At 41.1% G+C, this 23366-nt stretch overlaps 1 protein-coding gene across 12 annotated transcripts in view; it reads right to left on the bottom strand.

Annotated features, from left to right (window-relative positions):
* Positions 1-14017, bottom strand: part of SRRM1 (serine and arginine repetitive matrix 1) — a 30243-nt gene extending 16226 nt beyond the window's left edge. For 4 of the 12 annotated variants that reach the window (XM_082342228.1, XM_082342224.1, XM_082342227.1 and 1 more), the window contains exons 1-9: positions 13857-14016; positions 11152-11241; positions 10721-10843; positions 8421-8591; positions 7656-7771; positions 6151-6354; positions 5174-5368; positions 4764-4883; positions 2512-2780 (exon numbers count right to left, since the gene is read on the bottom strand). In XM_082342228.1, the coding sequence (XP_082198354.1) occupies positions 2512-2780; positions 4764-4883; positions 5174-5368; positions 6151-6354; positions 7656-7771; positions 8421-8591; positions 10721-10843; positions 11152-11241; positions 13857-13877 (1309 nt within the window). In that variant the 5' untranslated portion in view covers positions 13878-14016. Of the gene's footprint in view, positions 1-2505; positions 2781-4763; positions 4884-5173; positions 5369-6150; positions 6355-7655; positions 7772-8420; positions 8592-10720; positions 10844-11151; positions 11242-13856 lie in introns of all 12 variants that reach the window. The other 8 variants (XM_082342226.1, XM_082342219.1, XM_082342220.1 and 5 more) reach the window with 7 other exon arrangements.
* Between the last annotated feature and the right edge of the window lie 9349 nt (positions 14018-23366).

Consider the following 23366-nt stretch of genomic DNA (forward strand, 5'->3'; position numbering starts at 1 on the left):
CACCACCATAGGTATAGATCCCCTGTAAACATACTTCATTAAATATTCCACTGATTTCAAAGCACTGTTTTATGTACTAAGATAATGCCAATTTAACTACAACATGCCATCGATTACAAAATGCTTCCTGAGGACCCTTTCAGATGAGAATGTATATTATACTCCAAATAATTTACCTCAAATTCTCCAAAATAGTTTTCCTGCCTCCCTCCCACTCCATTCACACACTACTAACAGCAGAACCTTAAAGCCCTGATTGATGACTACCCCACAAAATACAAAAGTAAAATCTATCACATTTCAATGGTATCAATGCTCTTATTAGCAATGGAGACTGCAAGAAAGGAATTTCTGAAATCATACTACCAGGTACAGAAGCTGAAAAACTTAACCTTGCCTTCTATTTCCCTCCTTTAGCAATCAAAACAGGCATGTGGGGGTAGGAAAGTTGGGAAAGTGTACATTTCTGAACTGGGAATGAGAACCCAAATTCTAGTCCTGGATGGTTGACCTTGACCAAATCACTTAACCTGAGAACATATGACAACCTCTGAAGTCTTTCCTAGCTCTGAAATTTCATCACAGAGGGTTGGGATTGTTTTACTATAAAACGCTATTTATCTCCAAGTAGTTACAACCAATATTCAGCCTCAATGGACAAAAGGCAGCCTCTCACTACACTACCCACAGTCAATCTCTTTGGCTGGGTTTTGTTTGGACATGGAAGACCTGTCCCATAAGCCACAGGAACATAACTGGCCCTTTGTCTTCCACCTTGACTTCTCTCCTATGTACATATCCACTGTGATTTGTTTCCAGAAAAGCAGCAGCCCACTCTTCCCGACAACATATCAAGACACAAGAGGTTGGTATCTGTGCAGACCCTAACAAAGGTTAACAAGTAATTCTTAACAATCAACCTATTTAACAAGGATTCAGTCCTTCTGCTCAGGTACTTTTATTACCCTTTGGCTGTATGATGTAAACAGAAAAATCATAATCTGATGTGTTTTTGCAAAGGAACAGGTAGGAACATTCAAACTATTATTTTACTAGAGAACTTTCTGGCTCCAGACAAAGGAAAGAAGTATTCAGAAGTGCAAAAACTTCACAGGAAAAGAAAAAATAGGTCAGGACAACAGGCATCAGATTTGGACATGGTGAATGGAAACTATTTTGAACAAAAAGTAACATGGGACATGATATTATGAAAATAAGTGATCTTAAGACACCCCTCCCATACTTATGCCTGAACCTGTAAGACCTAAAGGTTTCTCTATTTTTATCCAGTTGCCTAAGTCTAAAGAGCCAATGCAACAAAAATGACCAAATAATATTTATGTTATCAGCAAATTAGCCTGTTAAGGTTCAGAAAATAATTTGTACATTACTCTTTACAAATTACCATCATCTGTCCAGTACCCCCCTCACTCTGATAGCTTGTCTATACCTCACAGTAACAGAGATCAAAAAAGCAAAATTTGCCTTTCTAGAACTGCCACACTGCAGGGTTGTGGGGCCAGTGGGTGGTGGTGGGGTGGACACAAATGAAGCAGCAGGGTGCTGATTAGAAATCCTGCTCTCACCAACTTCATAAAAACATACAGTCAAGATTTTGCCTGAGGTATCCCCGATTTCTTCATTTATAACCTGAAAATTTAAATGTGATCAGAGCAACCCCAGTATATATTAATGTACAGAATGCTCCTTAACATTCAATTACTATACCAGTTCTTTTAAGATCTCCCCCTCCCCCACTACTCACCTATCACATTGTGTGTATCATTCCAGTCCTAAGCACCAAAGGCCCAATTCAAATGGATACCATAGTTTTTCTCCATGTATATTTAATGCTAAAGAAACAAACCCCAACAGACCACAACCCTCACTCGGACTAACATGGCATTCTACTTGCCTGGCAGGATCACAGATCATAAATTCCTCAGAAATCAATATGCAGAATAAAGCAAGGACAATACTCAGAAGAACCCTGCCTAGGGTCTAAATTAAAAAAACAAATCAGCTTTTAGGAGGACACCATGTCCCTCCCTAGGAAGTACAATGTGGCCAAGAAAGAAATAAAGCAGAATATGAAGTCCTCAAATAAGATATCAAACAAAAAATCTGCAGGGTAAAAAAAAAAAGTTAACTGGTCTCATAGTAATAAAAAGATGCCTTACCATGACAACACAAACTTCGGTAAGCTACCCCAACTCAAACAGCCCACGGCTGGTAACAGTACACTTCTCCACCTACTCAATGCCAGAGGGCACTGCTAAAAACAAAACACTTTTACATGTAAACTCCATTTCAACAAACAACAAGAACTTAAAGCAGGAAAGAAAAGGTGAGCTTCTAAGCAAATTTACAAAAAACATGACATACAAATATTACCCAGCAACTTCATACTTTGAAGGGAGTAGGGGATAGCAACAACTGACTAGGTATTTTGTGGCCAAATGAAGAAAAGAAAGAACATATTGTTTTTATGTGCTTGATTTTTACCTTTACCTGAAGTTCTCCCTGGAGAGACAGAAACACGACTTTTCCTCGTACGGTTTGACTGCTGGGGTGTCGGGGAATGACGAGTTTTTGGTGGTGGAGTTGCTGGAGGTGATGGCCTGTGCCTTCGCCTCGGAGGACTTGCTGAAGGAGATAACCTACGAGTTTTTCGAGGGGGGCTGGATGTCCTCTTTGGAGGCTTCTTTGGCGGTGACCGGGAACGAGATGAAGAAGAGGACGAGCTACTCCCAGACAAGGATGCCGATGAACGCCTTCTTCTGTGGAATAAAGTACTCATGTTCATTAACTGCATACTTACAGAAAATGACCTTACAGGCATGTACAGTTTACACAACAATACAGCTATTTTTATCCAACTTTTGAGTTTATGTAGCTAAGCACATAAATGAGTTTTTTTTTAATGTGAAACAAAACCATAACCTAGGACAGGAAACAGCTAGTTCTGAGACTAACTAAATAACTTATTCTGATAAATGCTTCTGAGTTCTTTCCAGTAGTTATAAAATATGTCAAGTGCTATAAGAGAATAACTAACCAGTCTCTTCCCTCCTTAGGAATAATATGAGTGTTTTGGAGTTTGCATACAAAATTTGGGTGGCAAAGTATTTTTTTCATTTAATAACACAATGTCATGCAACCTTTACGTTGCCTTTTTAAAAAAAACGTGCAAGATTAGGAATTCATTTAGCTACATAAACTTAGAAGCAGGGGACTCTCGAATTCTGCGGCAAAATCTGTGGTAAGTTCTGTTGCAATTATGTGTACCTGCAGAATTCACCTTTGGCGGAAGAATTCCTGAGAACCTGAAAAAAAGAAACCCTACCTTAAGTGTGAGATAAAAACTGGCTGAAAGGGAATCTTACACAATCTGCAAATTATCTTGACTGTTAAATGGCTCAGTAAGCAATTAAAACAGGCTGCTTGCAGAACTCCAATATAAGAAGTAGCTGTTTCCACTAATCTTATGCTAGAAAGCACCAGTATTACTTTTTCTCCAAAGGAGAAACAATCAATTTTAGAAAAGTGTGATGCCTAAATTGACTGACCATTTACATCTTCAGTCTCATTTATCAGTAGTAACATCAATTCCGTAATTTTTAGTAGTAGTTATAAAAAATGGTTCAATATACCTTGACAAGCCCTCCCCAAAGAAAAATATCTTGTTTGTTTTTGCTTTATTTTGGCCACACCACGTGGCTTGTGGGATCTCAGTTCACCGACCAGGGACAGAACCCGGGCCACAGCAGTGAAAGCGCCAAATCCTAACCACTAGACCACCAGGGAATTCCTGAAAAGTATCTTTTTAAAGAATATGGGACTCTGAAAAATCTCAGACTGCAGAAACAAAATTACGGACCTTACCGCTTCCCCTCTTTTATTTCCAAGTTGATTTGGTTCCTTGAAAAAAACCTTATAGACTCAAAACACAAAAAATTCTGTCCTAAGTATAATCTGAAGCACAATCATCAGTTCCTTCCAAAAACAAGTGAAATGCATCATAAAGAACGCACAAAACTCTGCTACCAGTGCACCATGCCTCCACTTCGGGCAGGTGTAGCAACAGTCTGTTTGTTAAAAGTTACAGATCCTAACATTTTACCTTATTCTAATTTAAAAATGATTTTTAAAAAAGAAAACTGGTATTGAGAGAGTGACTTTTATGCTCAGTCTCTTCAAAAATAGATACCAAACTGCTAATAATGGTTAAATCTATGGAATGGGATTGTGGGTAATTTTCAATTCATCTTATTTCTATTTGAATTGTTTACAATAAGTACTCTTCTTTAATATGAAAAAGACACATTAAGAAAGGTATAACGCAAATGGGTTATTTTAATACTGGTAAAGCAGTTTATCGGCTCTGTAGTCATCTATATTCAGAAACTAGTGGTAATTAAAAGCCAAAGGGAGAAGGTGGCTAATTCCCTTACTTGATAGGATTTCTTGGTAGGGTCTGAAATGGTAAAGATTAACACAAATAACTGGTAAGATTAACACAAATTCACCAATAATTTGTTTTTTATTTTCCAACACTAGACTAGTGTTATCACTGCACAAATAGCAGCATTACATCTCAAATGAGGTATCTCTTTATAAGACATTACCTATTATTACTCATGAGTTTTTTCCAGGGGAGCACTAATTCAAAGATTAGCCTAAAACAAACATGGTGTGCTTTCATACACCTCACAATTCCAAACTGAAAGAAAACAAAAACCAAAAAACCCCAAAACTCTCACCGTCTCACTGGAGATCTACTCCTTCTATGCCTTGGTGGAGGAGGCATTCGTCTCGGTGGAGTTCTTCTTCGAGGAGATGGCCGTCTTCTTGGGCTTGGCCGCCTTCTAGGTGAGTATGATCTGCCATAACAGAATTAGAATCTGAGTAAATCATGAGCAAGGAATGAATTCCTTAACATAGTTTTCTCAACAGCTACATTTTAAAAAATGGATTTCAAGGGACACAATTTTCTATTTGTATAGAGATTTTTAATGGAACCTAGAAAGTGTCCCTATATTGTCGCTGGAAATCCAAAGCGTAACACTTGTGCTAAATGTTTTCCACAGCTTTGATATAATTTACCTAATTCTACCTAGGAGAGTAGCACATAAAACCTAAGATCTACGCAGATCTTAAAGCCACTACTCACCTTGATCGGGATCTATGGCGTCTTCTCGGTCGAGTATGAGAAGGAGAGCGAGAACGTGTCCGGGATCTTGACTTGGAACGCGACCGAGATCTTGGTCGGGTCTTCTCCTTTTCCTTTTCCTTTTTGGAGTTTTTCTCCGGAGAAGGTTCTTTAGGCTCTGGTACTGGTTCAGGCTTGGGAACTTTCAGGATGTCACTGTGTGGGGGGAAAAAAATGCTTATTTTGTGCCTTTTCTACTCAGAGTCCTAAGTCTTAACACAGTAATATAAAAAAGCTGTTTCTTTAAAAAGTTTTCAAAATCCATGAAGACATCTAGAAAGATATATACACATCAGTGAAATCCAGTGAACTAACAATTCTAATCACATACATTTTTTTTTAAAGTGCAAATCCGTCCATAATAGTGGGGGAGGGACTTCCCTGTGGCACAGTGGTTGGGAGTCCGCCTGCCAGTGCAGGGGACTCGGGTTTCAGCCCTGGTCTGGGAAGATCCCACATACCGCAGAGCAACTGGGCCCATGCGCCACAACTGCTGAGCCTGCACTCTAGAGCCCATGAGCCACAACTGCTGAGCCTGTGTGCCACAACTACTAAGGCCTGCACACCTAGAGCCCACGCTCCGCAACAAGAGAGGCCACTGCAATGAGAAGCCCGTGCACCTCAACGAAAACCCAACGCCTCCAATAAATAAATAAATAAATTTATAAAAAAAAAAAAATAGTGGGGGAAAAAAGGCAAGTTATAGTATATAAAATATCTGAAGCAACACAACCAACAGATAGCAGTGGTCACCTTTGGGTCATCTTATACTCCCCTATACAATTTGAATTTCTTTTCAACAAGCTAACTTTATAATTTAAAAAATCTACAAGTAAAACAAGTAAGTTTATGTTTTTAACTCACAGGTATCATATTTACGGTCACTTAATTAACAGCCTAAAACTGTGATATTTATAAATGAATTTTTATGTACTTGCCTAGTAGAAGTGGCCTCTTGTACTGAAGGTTCTTTTACTTTCACTGACGGCTCTGGGAGCTCTGGAGTTTTTTCCTTCTTCTCTGGAGCAGGGGAAGGACTCCGGCTCTTGGTTCTGTGACGGGGAGATCGAGAATGACTGCGCTTTCTCTCTCTCCTGACAGGGGAAGATCGTCTTCTAGGGGAAGGAGATCTGGATTTGCGTCTAGGATGAAAGCAATTTTTTTTCAGGTTTTTTGAATAACGTGGACTGGGGAAGAGGGTCAAAAGGAGAAGTGAGATTAATCTATTTAATTACACCATTATTGTTTATATCTGAGAAGTTCCTTATGGAAATAAGATATCCGATCACACTTACTTAATAGGAAAAGGGCCAACAGAAAACCAGAAAAACAAGCAAATGAAGGATAACAACATTCTCCAGTATGCCAGTTATAACAGAGGAATACATTGACGTAGGACTCTAGATTTAGGTTCTCAATCATTCCCAGAGATGAGAAGACCAAAGAACAACTTTTCAGAGGAAGCAGATGCATAAAAGGAAGGAAATATATAATAATAAGTCAAACCTTACAAAAACAGAGTTTAGATGCAGACAGATCCCACCAGAGTTCATCAGGTAGTCTAGGTATTCCAGAAAAAATGACTAGTGCAATTAAAGCAAAATGTTCTTCAGAAGAGGATAAATAAATCAAACTTGCATAAGACAGCTTTTTTGGAAGAGAAGAAGCTCCCTTTCCATTTCAATAATAGTTTCCCTAACTTGAAGTAAAACAGTAGACCTGGTTCATCAACAAATAGTTATCATTATGATTTGTGCATAACTCTAGAAATACTGCTTCCCTGATAAGCAGCTTTTAATATCAAGTATATAAATAAAGGGGACAAAGATATTACCTCCTCTCTTTACTAATTCCAGCTCATTTATGAAGAAATTAGCAGAACCCTAAAAATGAAAAGCCTAATGGAATTCTCACCACTCACCACAAATATAAAGCTGAACTGTGGATTTGAAAATGGGAACCTAACCATAGTCTCAGTGGAAGGAAAAAGAAAGCAAATATATGTTTTGGGTTCAGCACAACCATCTAAGAAACGTAGAACAGGGAATTAGGTAAGTACAATAGGAAGGGCTAGTGGGTACAGATTTCTAATTAAAAAACTAAAGAAAAAAAAATTGGAGTACACTAAAATAATAACTCAAAATAATTTAAACTAAAGCAATATGAAAGACAAGTCTAGATTTTGATTTAGGAATTAGGGGGTTGACTAATTCACCAAGATTTTAGAGATAATTATTATAGTCAAAAGATGATCTCTCTCAAAAAGAAGATGAAATATTTTAGTCCAGAGGCAAGCCATAGCTCACCATGAAAACTGTATGATGGAAGAAATTCTCTGAATAGTGCTGTTAGCTTCCTTTTTTAACTGTGTAACTTTCTGGACACAAAATACTTTAATACCTAACGTACTTATAAAACACTAGGTATGCAGATTGTACTGTACCTTCTTGGGCTTCGAGACCGCTCCCTTTTTTCTCTGCTGCTTTCTTTTTCTTCCTTATCCCTCTTATCCTTGTCTTCATCTTGCTTTTTCATAGATGCCAACTTTTCTTGTTCAATCTGTAAAGATCAGGTTTTCAAAGTAAACAGTTGAACATTTGAGATCAACAAGCAAACTGAAGACTACACCTGATAAACACCAATGTTAAATATAACTGTCATTTCATCAGCCCCTGGTTTTCAACAAGACTGTTCTTTCTTCATCCATACTACACACTTTAAGACTGGTGCTGAATACTTGTTGAAAATTAATCCCCAACAGATGAACTAAAAAAAATGGCTGTTTTCAAGCTTACTAAAAAAAAAAAAAAAAAAAAAAAAAATCACATTTATCTTATCTTTTGTGATTTAACATGTATTGCCTATATGAAGAGCTTGTGCTTACCTTTTACACTGTTATTAAAGTTCAATTTTCTTTTAATCTAGATGTACTATACATACATACATATATATATATATATATATATACTTTTTTTTTTTTAATTAAATATACCAAATCATTGGACTCTGGGACAATGACATTCTAAACTCTCTGTTTGGGTAGGGGGGTGGGAGTGGGAGAAGTTGAGAACCAAAACTGAACGTTCAAATATATCACAGCAAAGGAAAACATACTGATCCTAGCTGGGACATGTAAAATTTACAGTCTCTCAGCAGTCTGGATACTACTCTCTCAAATCAAACATCACGAAAAAGAAAAGGCCATTACCTGTCTCTGTTTTATTTCTTCTTTCTTCAGCTCTAGGAAAGCAGAAGGGATTCCAGCGATGTTTTCTTGTGCGCTTAAGAGCAGGGGCCACAGCTCTCCCATAAATTCTCTAGCATTTTTTCCATTCAAAAACCCAGTCAGGTTGATTTGCATCATTTTGGAGTCTGGATTCTGCAAAAAGACATGACAGGAAGAGGAACAGGTTACTTCAAAACAAACCAACCGACCAACCTAAAACTCATTTAAATTAGTATTTTTTAAGTCTATCATAGGGGCTTAGATACATATATATTCTTTACTATTTTAAAAATAGCTTTCCCTAGTAGTTTTTCAGCAATATAATCTCTAGCACAGATTACCAAATTCTCTCTCACTCTACCAAAAGCCATCAGAGAGCCTGTTAATCCTTTGTGGATTTCGTAAGTATTTTTAGACTATGGCTGTTAGTGGGCCTTACATTTATTAACTTTAAAAACCATCATGGAACATCCACAAATTCTTGCATTTACTAATATGGAAAGTGTTTGCTTGCTTGGAAATTTTCGCTCAATGAGAAAGGGAAAAGTACATAAACTGTTCACTTCTCTCTAACACTGTAGATAGCTTTCTATAAAATATCTACTGTCCAGTTATGAAAACTATCAAGTTATGCATGCACTCTAACTTTTGAAGACTAAGCTGAAAGCCTGACTTCTACATAAGGAAAATCTATTTTAACAATGCCTTGAATTCTCAACTGTCCACAAAGAGCTAAGAGGTCAAGATTTCTCAAAAATAACTGGATTTTTAAATGCTAAATCTGTTGGTCAAGCAACAAGGTCCATATAACAAGCACAGCTCAATAGCACAAAGCAAGTACAGATTCCAGGTGTCTTCAGTTTCTTCTTGGAACCTTGGGGGTTTGGAATCGCCAAGTCCCCTGTAGAGAAAGATGTTCCCTTGGCTTGCTTCCGACTCCCTACTGCAACTCAACCACCTTGAGTTTAATGTTATATCATTTATCTAAATTGCAAAAGACGAACAAGCAATAATGAGTACACAACCACAAAAAAAGAAAAGATTGTTTAAAAAAGTTCTAAACTTTAATCTCATGCTCACTACAAGGGGAATACTACCAGATACTTAGGTTTTAAAAATGCACTAAAATACAAATCAGTAAAGCATTTCTCTAATAAAATCTATCTTTAATCATCATTTAAAAAACTTTTTCCCATATTCCTGGTTTTCTAAATAAAATGTATACATTTAAAAGGAAGCACTTTCTTAAAATTAAATAGTATTTGAAAGTATTCAAAACAAAACGTAATTACCAAATTGTATCTTAAAAATAGAAATACCTTATCAGTTGAAATGCCAACTGTTCTGTCAAAACACAAGGGCGAACTCTTTGGGAAAAGGATTAATGTAAAAGTAAATTCACATTGGTATATTTGCCAAAAGGTTATACGGTGCATCTTACTGTCCTTTGGGTTGTCGTGGCAAAATAGCAAACTATTTTATAATAAAACTGTTTTTAAACATCAATTCTATCGTCACCTCATATTATCTCACGTATGAAGAAAGGAACAATTACATTAACTGGCTCTAATAATACTGTCAATTTATTTCAGTCTGAAGTTTAACTACAATGTAAACAAAAAATTCTGTGCCTAAGATGTAACTGATGACTAGCTGACATGCAGCTACAACTAAAAACTTTAGTTCCTTGATTATTTTAAAAACAATATCCAATCAAATCAGAATTGCCCCTCATGCTTCACATAAAAGTCCATCTCATAATAGTATTTTTGAAGAGCAGTGTATAGATTTACCCATTGCTCTTTCCTGTTTGTATTTTTTGTTGTTGTTGTTGTTGATGTTTGGCCACTTTACACAACTCACCTCCAAACACACACTGCATCATCAAGGGAGTTGGGTCAGAGCGACATTGGGACACTCACTCTGCTGTGACCTAATAAGGTGATGGTGCTATACTTCAGACGCAAGGAATAACTTCCATTTTGGTTCAGGCCTTTTAAATCATAAATCACATTATCATTAGAAAATTGCTGTCAAAGTAACTTAACATGTAACAGCAAAATTACAAACAATAAGTTTGATTTTTCACCTGTGTAGCTTTCAAAACTATGTACCTTCACTAAACTTCCAGCCTTAATAGTTGTTTACAAAGTGAATTCTTTTCACAACAAACATTGTAAAATAACCCTCCTATATTTGTACTCCATAGAAAAATTCAGTTTCCATAGATTCACAAAATTATGTCACATATTCAGAAATAAGAGCCACTTGTATATTATTACCTTCACTTCCAGCTGGTTGAATATAAACTCAATCACAACATCATCTTCAAACCCAAGGATTTCCGTTACTCGTTTTGTTATCCAAGGCTTTATAACCTCCAAATTTACTTTGCTCATGTCCACCTGATAAAACATGCAGGCAGTTATTACTGAGTACAACTTCACAATCCTAAAGGAAAGCTCACATAAGAATTTTGTCTAATGAAGTTCCTTTTGGTTTATGAAATTCTTTTGTTTAGCATGGTACAATTTAGCTCATCCTTATTTGTTTGCGCTAGTCTCTGTGTGTGTGTTGTTGTGGCTAAAAGATGGAAAATGTTTAATTATAAATGTTTTCCTTAGTATTCATGTTACAGTCCATCTCCAAAACCACCAAAATGCTTGAATCAACTGTGCTATAAAGGTGTAGAACAGTTTATCCAAAAGAATACCTTTTTTTCTAGGCATTCTGCGAATTTCAGCTGCTTCAGTAGCTTCTTCTGTTTGTTGCTGAACCGATTATCCTGTTCTGCACTTGTTCCCTGCAGGAAGAGAAACACATTTCAATTAAGAGCTCAAAGTTAAAATTCCTGCTTTTTATCAGCTAATGATGGCTATGACCTTTACAGGTGAAACAGAGTAATCAAGTAAACAGAAACACCATAGCTAATATTCATAGGTACAAAATGTGTACTCTTTTCCCAACAGAGCTAACATTTTGAAAACTTGACTATTTAAAATTTACAAAACATATGCTCACTGTAACAAGTCAAACAACATGCAGACTACAGCATAAACCTAACACCTCCTCCACAACCAAGTTAAGTTTGATGTGTATCTTTTTCACCTCTTTCTATGCTAATAGACATTTAAGGGTTTTCAATAAAATACAGAAAATACTAACATATACTTTTAAACAAGACCATTAAGTTTCATCCTCTTCTGGAAGCCAGTAGCATGCTTGCAAAATTATTGTGGCAATGCATATAAACAGGGGGAAAAGGAAAAACAACAGCCTGAGACTATGTTGTGTTAGTTTTCACAACTTTCAGAACTTGGAATGCATGAGAAATATAGGTTTACCTTAATAAACTCAATTTCTGTAAAGAAACTGGAAAAATGAGAGCTTACAAATACTACATTAGGACATCAAGTAATCACTAGTCTGAGTTTTGTCATTCCCACTGGCCCAATTAAATACGGAAATAGCTGGGTGTGATATGAAATCTACTGATTGGTTCACAGAGTTGGCCACTGTCCCTTGGAAAGTGATCAAGAAAATTCTTTTAGGAAGGTAAAGAACCTGTATTAGAATCCCAGCTCTGTCACTACTTAAGCCATATGACCTCAAAGTTACTTAACCTGTCCGAGAATGTTTCCTTACTTGCTAAAATCCACCTTGCAGGGCTGTGTACATCAGAAATGATACACATACGGTAACTGGCATGTGGCAGAAGTCCAGCAAATGAAAGCTACTATTTCTACCTTAACTGAAAGATTCAGTTTACTACCTGAATGACAGTGTACTAAAAGGATAACTGCCCTAATACCTTTTAACTCAGAGCTTAAATCCTATCCAATCAACTTCTCTAAGGAACTGTAGGCAGTATATAAGCACTGCACCCTTTTCTTCCAGATTTTTACCAACACTAAAAGCAAACCTCGTTTTTAAATTTGTCAGCCATCTTGCTCTTTTTCTTTTGGAATTCCTTTCCATAGGAAATAAAAAATGAAAAGAACAGGCTGTGTTTCAAAATATTCCATTCAGACTACAAGAAATATTGAGTATTTACTACAAAATACTTTGATAGAAATTACAAAATGGAGAGTTCACCTGCAGTGTGAAAATTTGATAAACTCAATTGAAACTACCATTACATAAATAACCATAGTACTGTTTGCATAACCCAAGAATAGTCAAATAACTGGCTGCATTAAGTCAAATGCCTGTAATAACACTTAAACCTTTAATGAAAACCTAGTTAGCACATTTAAAGTCAACTGAAAAGGAATTTCAACGCTGGTTTTGGAGTGTCTAGAGCTATCTTTACTAAAGTCCCAGTCTTCCCCTCTTTTAACTTTTCCTTTAAAAACACACATACAAACTGCATATTATATGCTCCAGAGAGTAGAAAGAGCCAACTTACATGACATATAAATTCTGACTTAGACCAACTGGTCTCCATACGGTCCGTTCTGCATTAAAAAGAACTTGCAGACTCTAGTCCTATTAGTGTCACTTGCCCACCCATCTAGATCTCGACTGGGTGCTCATTCCCTACAGGAGTGAAAAAGGGGACGAACAGGCTCCAGCACGCGCCCGATAAAGCATGGGCCCTCAGGGCCAACTACGACGAGAAAACGTCCCCGTCTGCAAGTGAGGCAACTTTCCTCCAGCGGACTTTCAAAAGAGTAAAACAAACGGGGAGGGTGAGGGGTGAGGAACGGTGAGCGGGAAGAAGAGTTGATCCACCCCATTCCCCCGCCTCCACACACGCGCATACTTTTTGTTGCACCCTCTGCCCCGAGAGTCTCAGATTCAAACGTTCTAACCACAAATTATCGGCGTTCCCCTCCCTGAAGGGATATCAAATTGGGCGGGAGCTCCCGCGAACTCTGACCCCGAGCCTTCGCGAAGGCTTAGACCAGGAAGGGGGGGGGGGGTCGGCGCCCGCTTTCTCAAGAAAAGCGGCTTAACGCTGCTTCCGGTCCACGCTCTCCTGGGGCGGTACCCCCAAACCCGTCCTCCCCAGGACCCTGCAGCCGCCGGTCACCACAGGGTTTCCCTCCGGCCTCCCCCCAGGGACTTCCTCCTCACGGGTCCGCTAGGCCCCAGGACCCGGCGACGCGCGCGGCTCGGCCCGCAGGCCCCCGCCAAGCAGGCGGGCGGGCGACGAGGTACCGCTTCGGGCCATTCCCGCCGCCATTTTCCGGCGACCGTCGCCGCCGCGTAGGGGGGGACGATTCCGGAGGAGGAGACTGCGCAGGGGCGCACCGGTCCCCGCCGCAGGGCAGAGGGGAGCGTCCGCTGGCACCGAGGACCCTTAGGATCTTCGAAGCTTCCGCTCGCTGGCTACCCCGTCCCGAGCTCAGGCCTCCTGCCGGGCTTTACCGATAAGCCCCTCACCTCACCCCAGATCCCCGCGTTCCCACTTACGCGGAAGAATCCCGCGTCCATCTTGCTGCCTCGCTCGGAGATCGCTCCCTGTCCCAAGGTGCACCGCGCCGCCGCGACGGAGGGCGGGACCGGCAGGGAAAGCCGAGCGCCCGGACGCAGAGCGGGCCGCTCCACCCGCCCCACCAGCCGACACGAGGCCGCGCCTGCTCAGTGTGGCGAGCGCCCGGTACGCGTGCGCACGCGCGTTCAGGGAGGCGGGCTGCTACCAGGCTCAGAGCCTCCCCAGTGGCCAGTCAGGGAGGAAAGCCTCGCGATCGCAGCAAATTGGGTGGGGGAGAGACAGAGAGAGAGAGAGAGAGAGAGAGAGTGTGTCGTCGGGTCGCCCCGCCCTGCGAATCCTTTTGTGGAGCTCAACCGGCCTTGTTCCCGGAGCGTGAATTGACCCATCCTTCCACCCGTAGTGGCGGAGGCCTCCCGCCCTGGGGGGCCCATGGAGCGATTGAAGAGAAAAGCTGTTACCTCAGAGTGACGCTAGTGGGGCCGCCCGTGTCGTTATGAAAGTTGTGACTGTGTTGTTTTTACGAGTTTACCAGTTACTGAGATCGGCCCTGAAGTAGTCGAGCTATGCAGTATGAGTGAAATCTGCATTCTGGCCCCGCTCCCTCGGCTTTCCCTCTCGTCTCCGCACAACTCCTTAGCTTTGGGGAGAAGCTGGAACTGTGGTTTAGATGAATTTCGGTTTCGGCTGCCGCGTCCCCACGCTAGCGGGCAGGAAGCTGAGGAGAAACGTGGCCCCCGGAGAGGGCCTGACGGAGAAGCGAAGCGGCCTGCCTCCAGGCCTCGGGGCCCTCGGAGTCCTCGGCCTCCGCCTCGGCGGCCCAGCTCTGCCTCCCCAGCGCCCTGCTCCGGCTGCGAGGGCTCCGGCGTCGGATGCCTTCTGCCGGACTTGCCCTAAGCGCTCTCTTTTTCTCTGAGAGGAAGCATGTGACCATTCTCTGACCATCTTTTGTAAAATACCCCCCACCACACACACACGCGCGCGCGCGCGCGCACACGCAAACACTCTAGCCTCCCTTTCCTGCTTTTTGTTCACAGCACTCATCTTGAAACTGTGTGTTTACTCTCGTGGCTTTAAATACCAACTGCCTCCTAACAACGTCATAGATTTCCAGCTCAGATCTCTCTCTCGAGCTTCAAACGTGTATTGGCAGCGTTCTCCGGGACGTTTCCACTTGGCTAGACGGCTCCTGGTTCCTCCTCCTGTCTCCCGAGCACCCTCCACCCCGCCGAAAAACCGACCCGCTCCTCCCAAAGTCTTCCCTGCCTCGGTTGATGGCAGTATCTTTCCTTTTCTTTAAGACACAAGCCTTGGTTTCGTTCTTGACTCCTCTTCCTCTTATATCGCGCTTCCAAACTGTCAAGAACCCGCTCTGCTATCATCCTGCTTCAAAGCACTGTCATCTTTGGCCTGAACTTCTGCCCTGGTCTCCTAACTGGTCTCCCTGCTTCTGCCCTTGCCACTCAGCATCTATTCTAAATGCAGCAGAGTGATCCCGTTAGAAAACCTTAGGCGTATCATTCTTAAGCTCAAAACCTCCCTATTAATAGTCCCTTATTTTTCTCAGAGCAAAAGTGGAATCCGACCTGATGCTCCCCTATTTCTTCTTTGATCTCATCTAGTACCCTAACACTGGTCACTGCTTGAACTTCTTAAGCTAGCTCCTGCCTCAAGACCTTCGTAGTGGTAACTTCTGCTCTTCCCCTCAGATAGCTACTTGCAAATTTCAAGATTTTACTCAAGTATCACCTACTCAATGAGGCTACCCTGACTGCCCCATTGGAAATTGCTCACATACTCTCTCTACATCCCTGATGTCTCTCTCTTTTTTTTTTTTTTTTTTTTTTTTTTTTTGGCTGCGTTGGGTCTTAGTTGTGGCACACACCATCTTTTTGTTGCGGCTCGGGGGCTCTTCCTTGCGGTGCGCGGGCTTCTCTCTCGTTGCGTTGAGCGGGCTCCAGAGCGCGTGTGCTCTGTAGTTGCCGCACACGGGCTTAGTTGCCCCATGGCACGTGGGATCTTAGTTCCCCGACCAGGGATTGAACCCGCGTCCCCTGCATTGGAATGCGGATTCTAAACCATTGGACCACCAAGGAAGTCCCCCACTGATGTCGCTTAATCTACTCTGGTTTTCCCCATAGCATTTATCACCTTCTAGTATTTACCTATTTTTAATGTGTTTATTATCTGTTCCCCACACTAGAATGTAAGCTCCATAAAGTCAGGGCGTCTGTCTTTTTTGTACACTGATATGACCCTAGCACCTAGAACAGTGTCTGGCACATAGTACAGGCTCAAATAAATTTTGCGGAATGAACAAAAGCTTTGTCAGAGGGTCAAAGATGGGGAAGTAACTGGTTTCCACATAACAAGCCAGTTAACCAGATGGAACTATGAAATCACAATGCACATCTTATTAGTATTCTCGATGATTCTGATTAGTCATTCTGTTTTATCCTTCCTTCACTGTTTCTGCTCTTTTGCTGCCAATCTTGTAAATGCTGGTTTTCTGTCTGGTTCTGTCATTGACACTTTTGTCATTTCCCTCAGAAAAGGTGACCTATCTGTCCTCTCTTGGTTTCAATTACCTTTTTGTCTCTCAAATCTCTATATACCAGGCACAGGTCTGCCCCAGACCTATATTTTCAACTTCCTGCTGACATTCGCTTGGATGTCTGTAGGCACCTCAAACTGAATTCATCTTCTGTCACCTGTCTCACCCTCTCTTTTCCCATTCTCAATGAGTGAGCACACATTTCTCCTTGTCATCGTTCTTCTCTTCACACTCTATAACCATCACATCTTGCCTTTTCACCTCAGTCAACTTCCTTCTGGCCCCATTGCCTCTTGAATTCAGGCAATTTGGATTATTGTCTGGATCATTGCACTGACCTATTAAGCATTTTCCCTGCCTTCAGGGTTGTTGTCTACATCCTATATCCAGAGGGATTTTCCAAGATGATATCTTGATTCTTTCACTCCCTTGTTTAAAACTCATCAGTGGCTGGGCTTCCCTGGTGGCGCAGTGGTTGAGAATCTGCCTGCCAATGCAGGGGACACGGGTTCGAGCCCTGGTCTGGGAAGATCCCACGTGCCTTGGAGCAACTGGGCCCGTGAGCCACAATTACTGAGCCTGCGTGTCTGGGCCTGTGCTCCGCAACAAGAGAGGCCGCGATAGTGAGAGGTGTGGCGCGCGCACCGCGATGAAGAGTGGCCCCCGCTTGCCACAACTAGAGAAAGCTCTCGCACAGAAACGAAGACCCAACACAGCCATAAATAAATAAATAAATAAATTTTTTAAAAAACAAAAAAAAACTCATCAGTGGCTTCTCAGTCATCCTCCAGATAAAGCCCAAACTAGTTACTGTGACGTACAAAATCCTTTATGATTTGTTTACTGCTCCCTTCTCCAGACTCATCTCCTGAGTTAATCTGCTCCCTCTCCCCGTGTCTCACTTCTTTTTTTTTTTGCTTTAAGGTTTAATTAAATATCACCTATTTCTGTGATAGCAACATCTATATAAATAACATGAGGCCAATAAAATTGCATAGGATTCTGAAAGTCAAACTAGTCTCTATCTCCCTGGTATTGTCACAACGCTAAGAAGCCAAAAGGAGAAGAAACATGGTATCAGGAGCAATTTGTTTTGTACATCTCACATGGTACAGTTTGTAATAGGTTTATGGAAAAGTCAGGTTGCCCTTCTTTTTTTTGCCATTTGTTTTCTTTTATCAACATAGATGTCAGTTTCTTTTTTTTTTTATACAGCAGGTTCTTATTAGTCATCAGTTTTATACACATCAGTATATACATGTCAATCCCAATCACCCAATTCATCACACCACCATCCCCACCCCCCCAGCGTGTCACACTTCTAAACTGCAGCCACACTGAACTACAGACACTAGTCTAATGATGAACAGGTTAGGTTTCAAAAGTCAGTTTTTTGTCTGTACGTTGGTAAGTAAGCCAAAAGAGACTAAGAAGTGACTCAAATGTCACCTGCTCAGGTGAGCCTTTCCTGAGCAGCCTTCCAGAAAATAGAACCCTTACCACCACCCCATCCTACCTTGCTTTATTTTTTCTTCATAGTACCTGACATTGTTATCTATTTTGTTTACATGCTTACTGTCTTTGCCCTCTTAAAAAAAAAAAAGAAAGCTCTATGAGGGCAAAAATCTTGTCCTCTTGTTCACCATTAAAGCCTTAGTGTCTGAACAGTATCTAGCACATTCTTGGAAGTCCATAAATATTTGTTGAATGAATGTACGAGTGAGAGTCTAAGGCTCAGTCACCAAAAGCATTTCTACCAATGAGTGAGTCTGGTCTTTGAAATATAACCATTGATTCTATAAGGAAAAGTCCACGTGGAAAAATCTGTTGAGGCAGAGAAGGCTCCTCCCTAGAGGTGCAGTGGAGAACTACAATACTTGGCAGTGAAAGTATTTGCAGACACCGTCTCCTGTAAACTCTGATGCTGTGCAGATCAAAATGGGCCTTCAAGCCAAGAAGCCATCCCCAGGGTGGCTCTTTGCTATGCCTGGTCTTTAATTCCTCAAATACACTGAACTTCAAAAAGCTAATAGGCATCCAACCTTGGTGCTGATCCTCTAGGTATAGGCTCCATTTCCTCTACTGCTTTTCCTCATTGCTTGTTGATTGCTGTTAATGGTATAGGGGTTTCATTTGTTGCCTATTGTCTCTGTCCTCTAGACTCACTCCTACTGAAAATACATTCACCGCTGTGCTCAAAGACACTTTCCAGAGTAAAATGTATCAGATTTCATCTATCAGTCATTTTTATCTCAGTTATGAGATTATTTTAGTCTATAGCTTGTTTGGTAAATTTGTTTCATTTTGAGATTGATGAAGAAATCTTTTGGGAATAAAGGAAAATAAAAGCTTAGTTGATTTATCAATAATAGATCAAGCTGTCAAACTATAAGAAGATTTCTGTTTGTGTTTGCATATATAAATATCTAACGTATAAGACATAGAAGTAGCAACCTGGGGTTTTCTGAACCTCACACTTTCCTAGTCTAATAGCAAGGCTCACTAGATGGCGATCTACCCTTTCAGGATAACATACCTCTTTGGCCAGGACTTATTTCTAGAAATAAGTAAACTATCACAAAGACATATGGTTTGATTTGTTGTTTTTTTACTGAGCGTTACTCTGTGCTCAGCATGGTATTCTTAGATATAGTAAGAGATACAAAGGAAGTTTAAGACAGTCCTCCGAGAGCTTATAGCCAGAAAGATAACAGCAACAGGCAAAGAAGAAAACTGTAACTGTCTGCTTTGCTTTCTAGCCCTTAGAAGGTCCCCCACAGATGCTATGTTCAGACATTGTGTCGGCACATTTTTAAAAGAAGGGCTTGAAGAACAACAGAAGTGTCCATCAGATGGGAAATAGGAGCCATAATTAGGAGAATTCTCTTTCCCATCTATGTTTTCTTGTGTTTCGATGACAGTATCTTTCTTTTATGTAGGGCCTCAAAATAATAGCATTTACCATTTTGTGGGGCATACTATGTCAGGCTTTATGTTAATGCTTTAAACACCTTAGATGATTCAGTCCTCACAATAATACCTAGTAGGTTGTTATGGGCTGAATTTTGTCCTCCCAAAACTCAATGTTAGAGTCCTAACCCCGGGTACCTCATAATGTGATTGTATTTGGAGATAGGGTCTTTAAAGAGATAATTAAGTTAAAATGAGGTCATTAGGTGGGCCTTAATCCAATACCATTGGTGCCCTTATAAGAGGAAATTAGGACACAGACACATATAGAAAGAAGAACCTGTGGGCATCTACAAGCCAAGGAGAGAGGTTTCAGAAGAAACCAACCCTGCCAACACCTTGATCTCAGACTTCTAGTCTCCAGAATTCAAGAAAATAAATTTCTGTTGTTTAAATCAACCAGTCTGTGTTACTTTCTTGGAGCAGCCCTCACAAGCTAATGCAGAGGTATTATCCCCATTCTAGAGATGAGTAAAGTGGGACCGAGGAAGGAGAAGTTAGCTGCCAAAAATCACACAGCCAGCATATAACAGAACTCAAGTTCAGGGTTTGGTTTATCTGCTGAGGGCTGAGACCACAACATTACAAACGACTTGACACTGAGGGAGGGAATGTAGACAGACCTTATCCTACTGGTCAGTCAGTAAGCAAACAAGCCTCCTCAATCTGGTCAGTGAATGCCTCCCAGTCTCACCCAGGTGAGAGGAAGGGAAAGCCAGAGAGGCCTGGCTCAACTTTCTTCACCTTTGGACTCAGAACTCTTCTGGCAGTGGTGGCCGTAAGTGGTCAGTGATGCAAATCATTCTTGACTTCATTTAAAATGAGCCACAACTCCTGTCATTCTAAGAGGTCTTTCTTTTTTCTCTTTAAAATTGGGGAAGTTTTAAGCTGAGGGTACATATCCCCCCGCACCCAAATTCCCTAGCTGGGCAAGGTCCTTATCACATTGTCTTGTAAATGTAGAGCTAGCTAGAAACCAGACACAGGGAAGCCAGTCAGCAAATATAAATTTGGATCACACACCTTCCCTTTCGGCCTTGGGGAATGCCTGAGGGGTTGTGGTCCAGTGACCCATGGGCAATGGATAAAGACATTTAGGCCAGGTGTAGAGTGTATGAATTATGACTTGACCCGTTGCTTACATCCCAAGGAGGGTCACCATGTCTTATCAACAAATCAGAATTGTCTAACTTAAACGAACCTACAGCCAGATGAGTGGGGGTAGTAGGGCCAGCATGTGCACTAATCATATCTAGACACCTACTCCCACAGTAGGAGTGGCTGGCATTCCTCCACTCTCCTAAGGTCCAGGCGGCAGCTGGAAAAAGGGTGAGGAGCTTCCATACCTGCAAGGCAACTCATGGACCATCACAGGCACCCAATATAGGTTGAGATGCTATGGTCTTCAACCTCACGCCAAAGAAGTATGTGTAAATGTAAAGTGAATTAATAGAAATGTTAGGCTAGAATAGGTAGATTAGACATTTTATATTGGAAAGTCTTTTGTTGTATTAAATAATCCTATAATAAAAAATATAAAATTTTTAAAAGGCTACCTCTGGTTTGTTTCTATTTCTTATATTAAAGCCAACTGAGTGAATACAAAACAATTCACTGCACAGACACTCTGTGGTTTGACACCCTAGAGTTTTTCTTTCCTAGAGGCTTAATTTTCATTTCCCCTGAACATTTAAGAGACACACCTGTACTGTTCTTCCTGCTTCACCCCAAGCTCCTCAAGATGGTGAATCTGGGCAGCCTGATTAAAAAATGTAGATTCTTGGGCCTCACCCCCAGAGTTTCGATCTGTGTGGAAGGCAGGAATCTGCATTTTGAATAAACATCCCCAGGAAATTCTGATAGGGAATCTTACTTTGGGAAACACCGTTTTGATTTTTCACTAAGAAGACCCTGAGAGCTGATTCTTAAAGCCAGAATCCTCTGCTTTAGACTCTCAGGGTAGTTTATGTCCCATTACCAGTTTTCCCCTGGTAAATCTTTGCAGAGCTCCACAAGGAAAGGCCAATGCTTATTATGTCCTCCAGAGGCTCCTTCTACATGTAGTCCAAACCTCACCCTCCCACAGCTTTCTCTTCCTGTGGAGTAAACATAATTTCTCCAGGGTGGCTCTGGAGGGACTGCGGAGCCATCAAAGCCCCCTGTCTCAAACCTCAGAGAAGACTGGGGGCCTCTGACCCAGATAATGGACCCCTCACAGTTGCAGACCACTGCCAAATACCCCCTTCAGTTGTGACCGGAAAACTGTGTCCACCTCTTGGTGAGTATAGAGCCAAAAGACACAACCAAGCCAAAGATCAGGGGAAGAAATGATTTATTACTTGCAGCAACTAAGGAGAACACACTGGGGATCTTTCCTAAAGCAGCATCTCCCAGAACAGTAAAATTGGGGAAGTTTTAAGCTGAGGGTCCATGCATATATATGAAGGGGTTTGGACAGTTGACAGAGTCCAAACTTTAGTTGATTGAGGTCACCAGGATCAGAAAAGGTCAACATCATCGTCCCTTAGGTTCCGGTTGATCTGGTGGTTGAGTGCTTCGGGCTAACCTTTACCACTGAAAGATAACTGGGAGTCTTCACAACTGATATGTTATCTTTGCTAATGTTACTTCTCTTGCCTGATAGCAGGTAATGTTTCTGCATTCTTTTGTTCCCTTAAGATCATTAATTATCGAGACCTGTTCAAGGGCAAGCATTGCAGCCAGGATTAGATCACAAATGGCTTAGGCCAAAAATGGCTTCTCTTATGTCAGGAAAACCATGCTTCATTCTCTTTCTCCAGGGGCCCCCTACCCTATCTGCTTACATAACCACAGCCCCTCAAACTTTGGGGCAATCTGCTGTTGGTCCCTGACAAGGACCATTGCTAGCTGTGGGAAATGCAAGAGATGAGGAACAGTAGGAATAAAGTGGTCCCCAATTTGACCTGCCACAAGCCCAAGCTGCCTCTGGATTTTCCTGATAAGGAGGGGTTACCTGCTATTCTTCAGGACCTCGTTTATCAGGGTCTGGTCTTCTAAAGTTTTGGGCATCACTATCAGCTCTCTAAGAACTGGTGTCTCAAGTCTGAGCTCCATTTGACAGTCTTGTTTCTGGGAATATTACCCCCAAACTGGGTTTGCCTCTTGGTGGGTGTCAAGCCAATAGACACAACCAAGCCAAAGATTGGGAGAAGGAGGGATTTATTATTACTTGCAGCAAGTAAGGAGAACACCGGGGATCGTTCCCGAAGCAGTGGCTCCCGAAACAGCAAAACTGGGGAAGTTTTTTGTTTGTTTGTTTGTTTTTTAATAGGTGAACCAGATATTTGCATGTTTAATCACATAAAGAAAATATCCATATAGTAAAAAAATGTTATCAGTTGTATAGTATAGATGCCATATAACAAATGTCTACAGGGTTCATCTGAAATTCTTTAACACTACGGACAGAACATAAACCCAAGTTAGGGTGAAAGCTACTCTTTCCACAAGCCCTTATGCACATCTTTTAAGATCGTCTAGGACAAGTTTGTAACAATGATAATAATACCAAGAATAACGATGATGGTGGTAACAACTCACATTTATTGAGTTTTTAGCATATGTCAGAGCTGTTCTAAGTATTTTACATGAACTTATTTAATCCTTACACCAACCTTATGAAGTTAGAACCTTTACCATCAAAACTGAGGAAGTTTTAAGCTAAGGGTATATTTATATTCATGAGGGGGCTTGAGCAGAGGAGAACTCAGCATAGAATTGGGGCAAAGGTTGACAGAGTCCAAGCTTTAGTTGATTAAAGTCAGGAGGATCAACATCATCCATCCTCCATGTGGGTGAGGACCTTACTTCCTGCAGAACTCAAAGATATATTATTATATATATCTCTTGAGGAACCAGGACCCTGCCCCAAGGCAGTACTATTGTTTCTTGACTGCTCCTCCCTTGTTTCTGCATTCCCTCCCTC

Source organism: Balaenoptera borealis (assembly GCF_965194805.1).
Source record: "Balaenoptera borealis genome assembly, chromosome: 1".
NCBI lineage: Eukaryota > Metazoa > Chordata > Mammalia > Artiodactyla > Balaenopteridae > Balaenoptera > Balaenoptera borealis.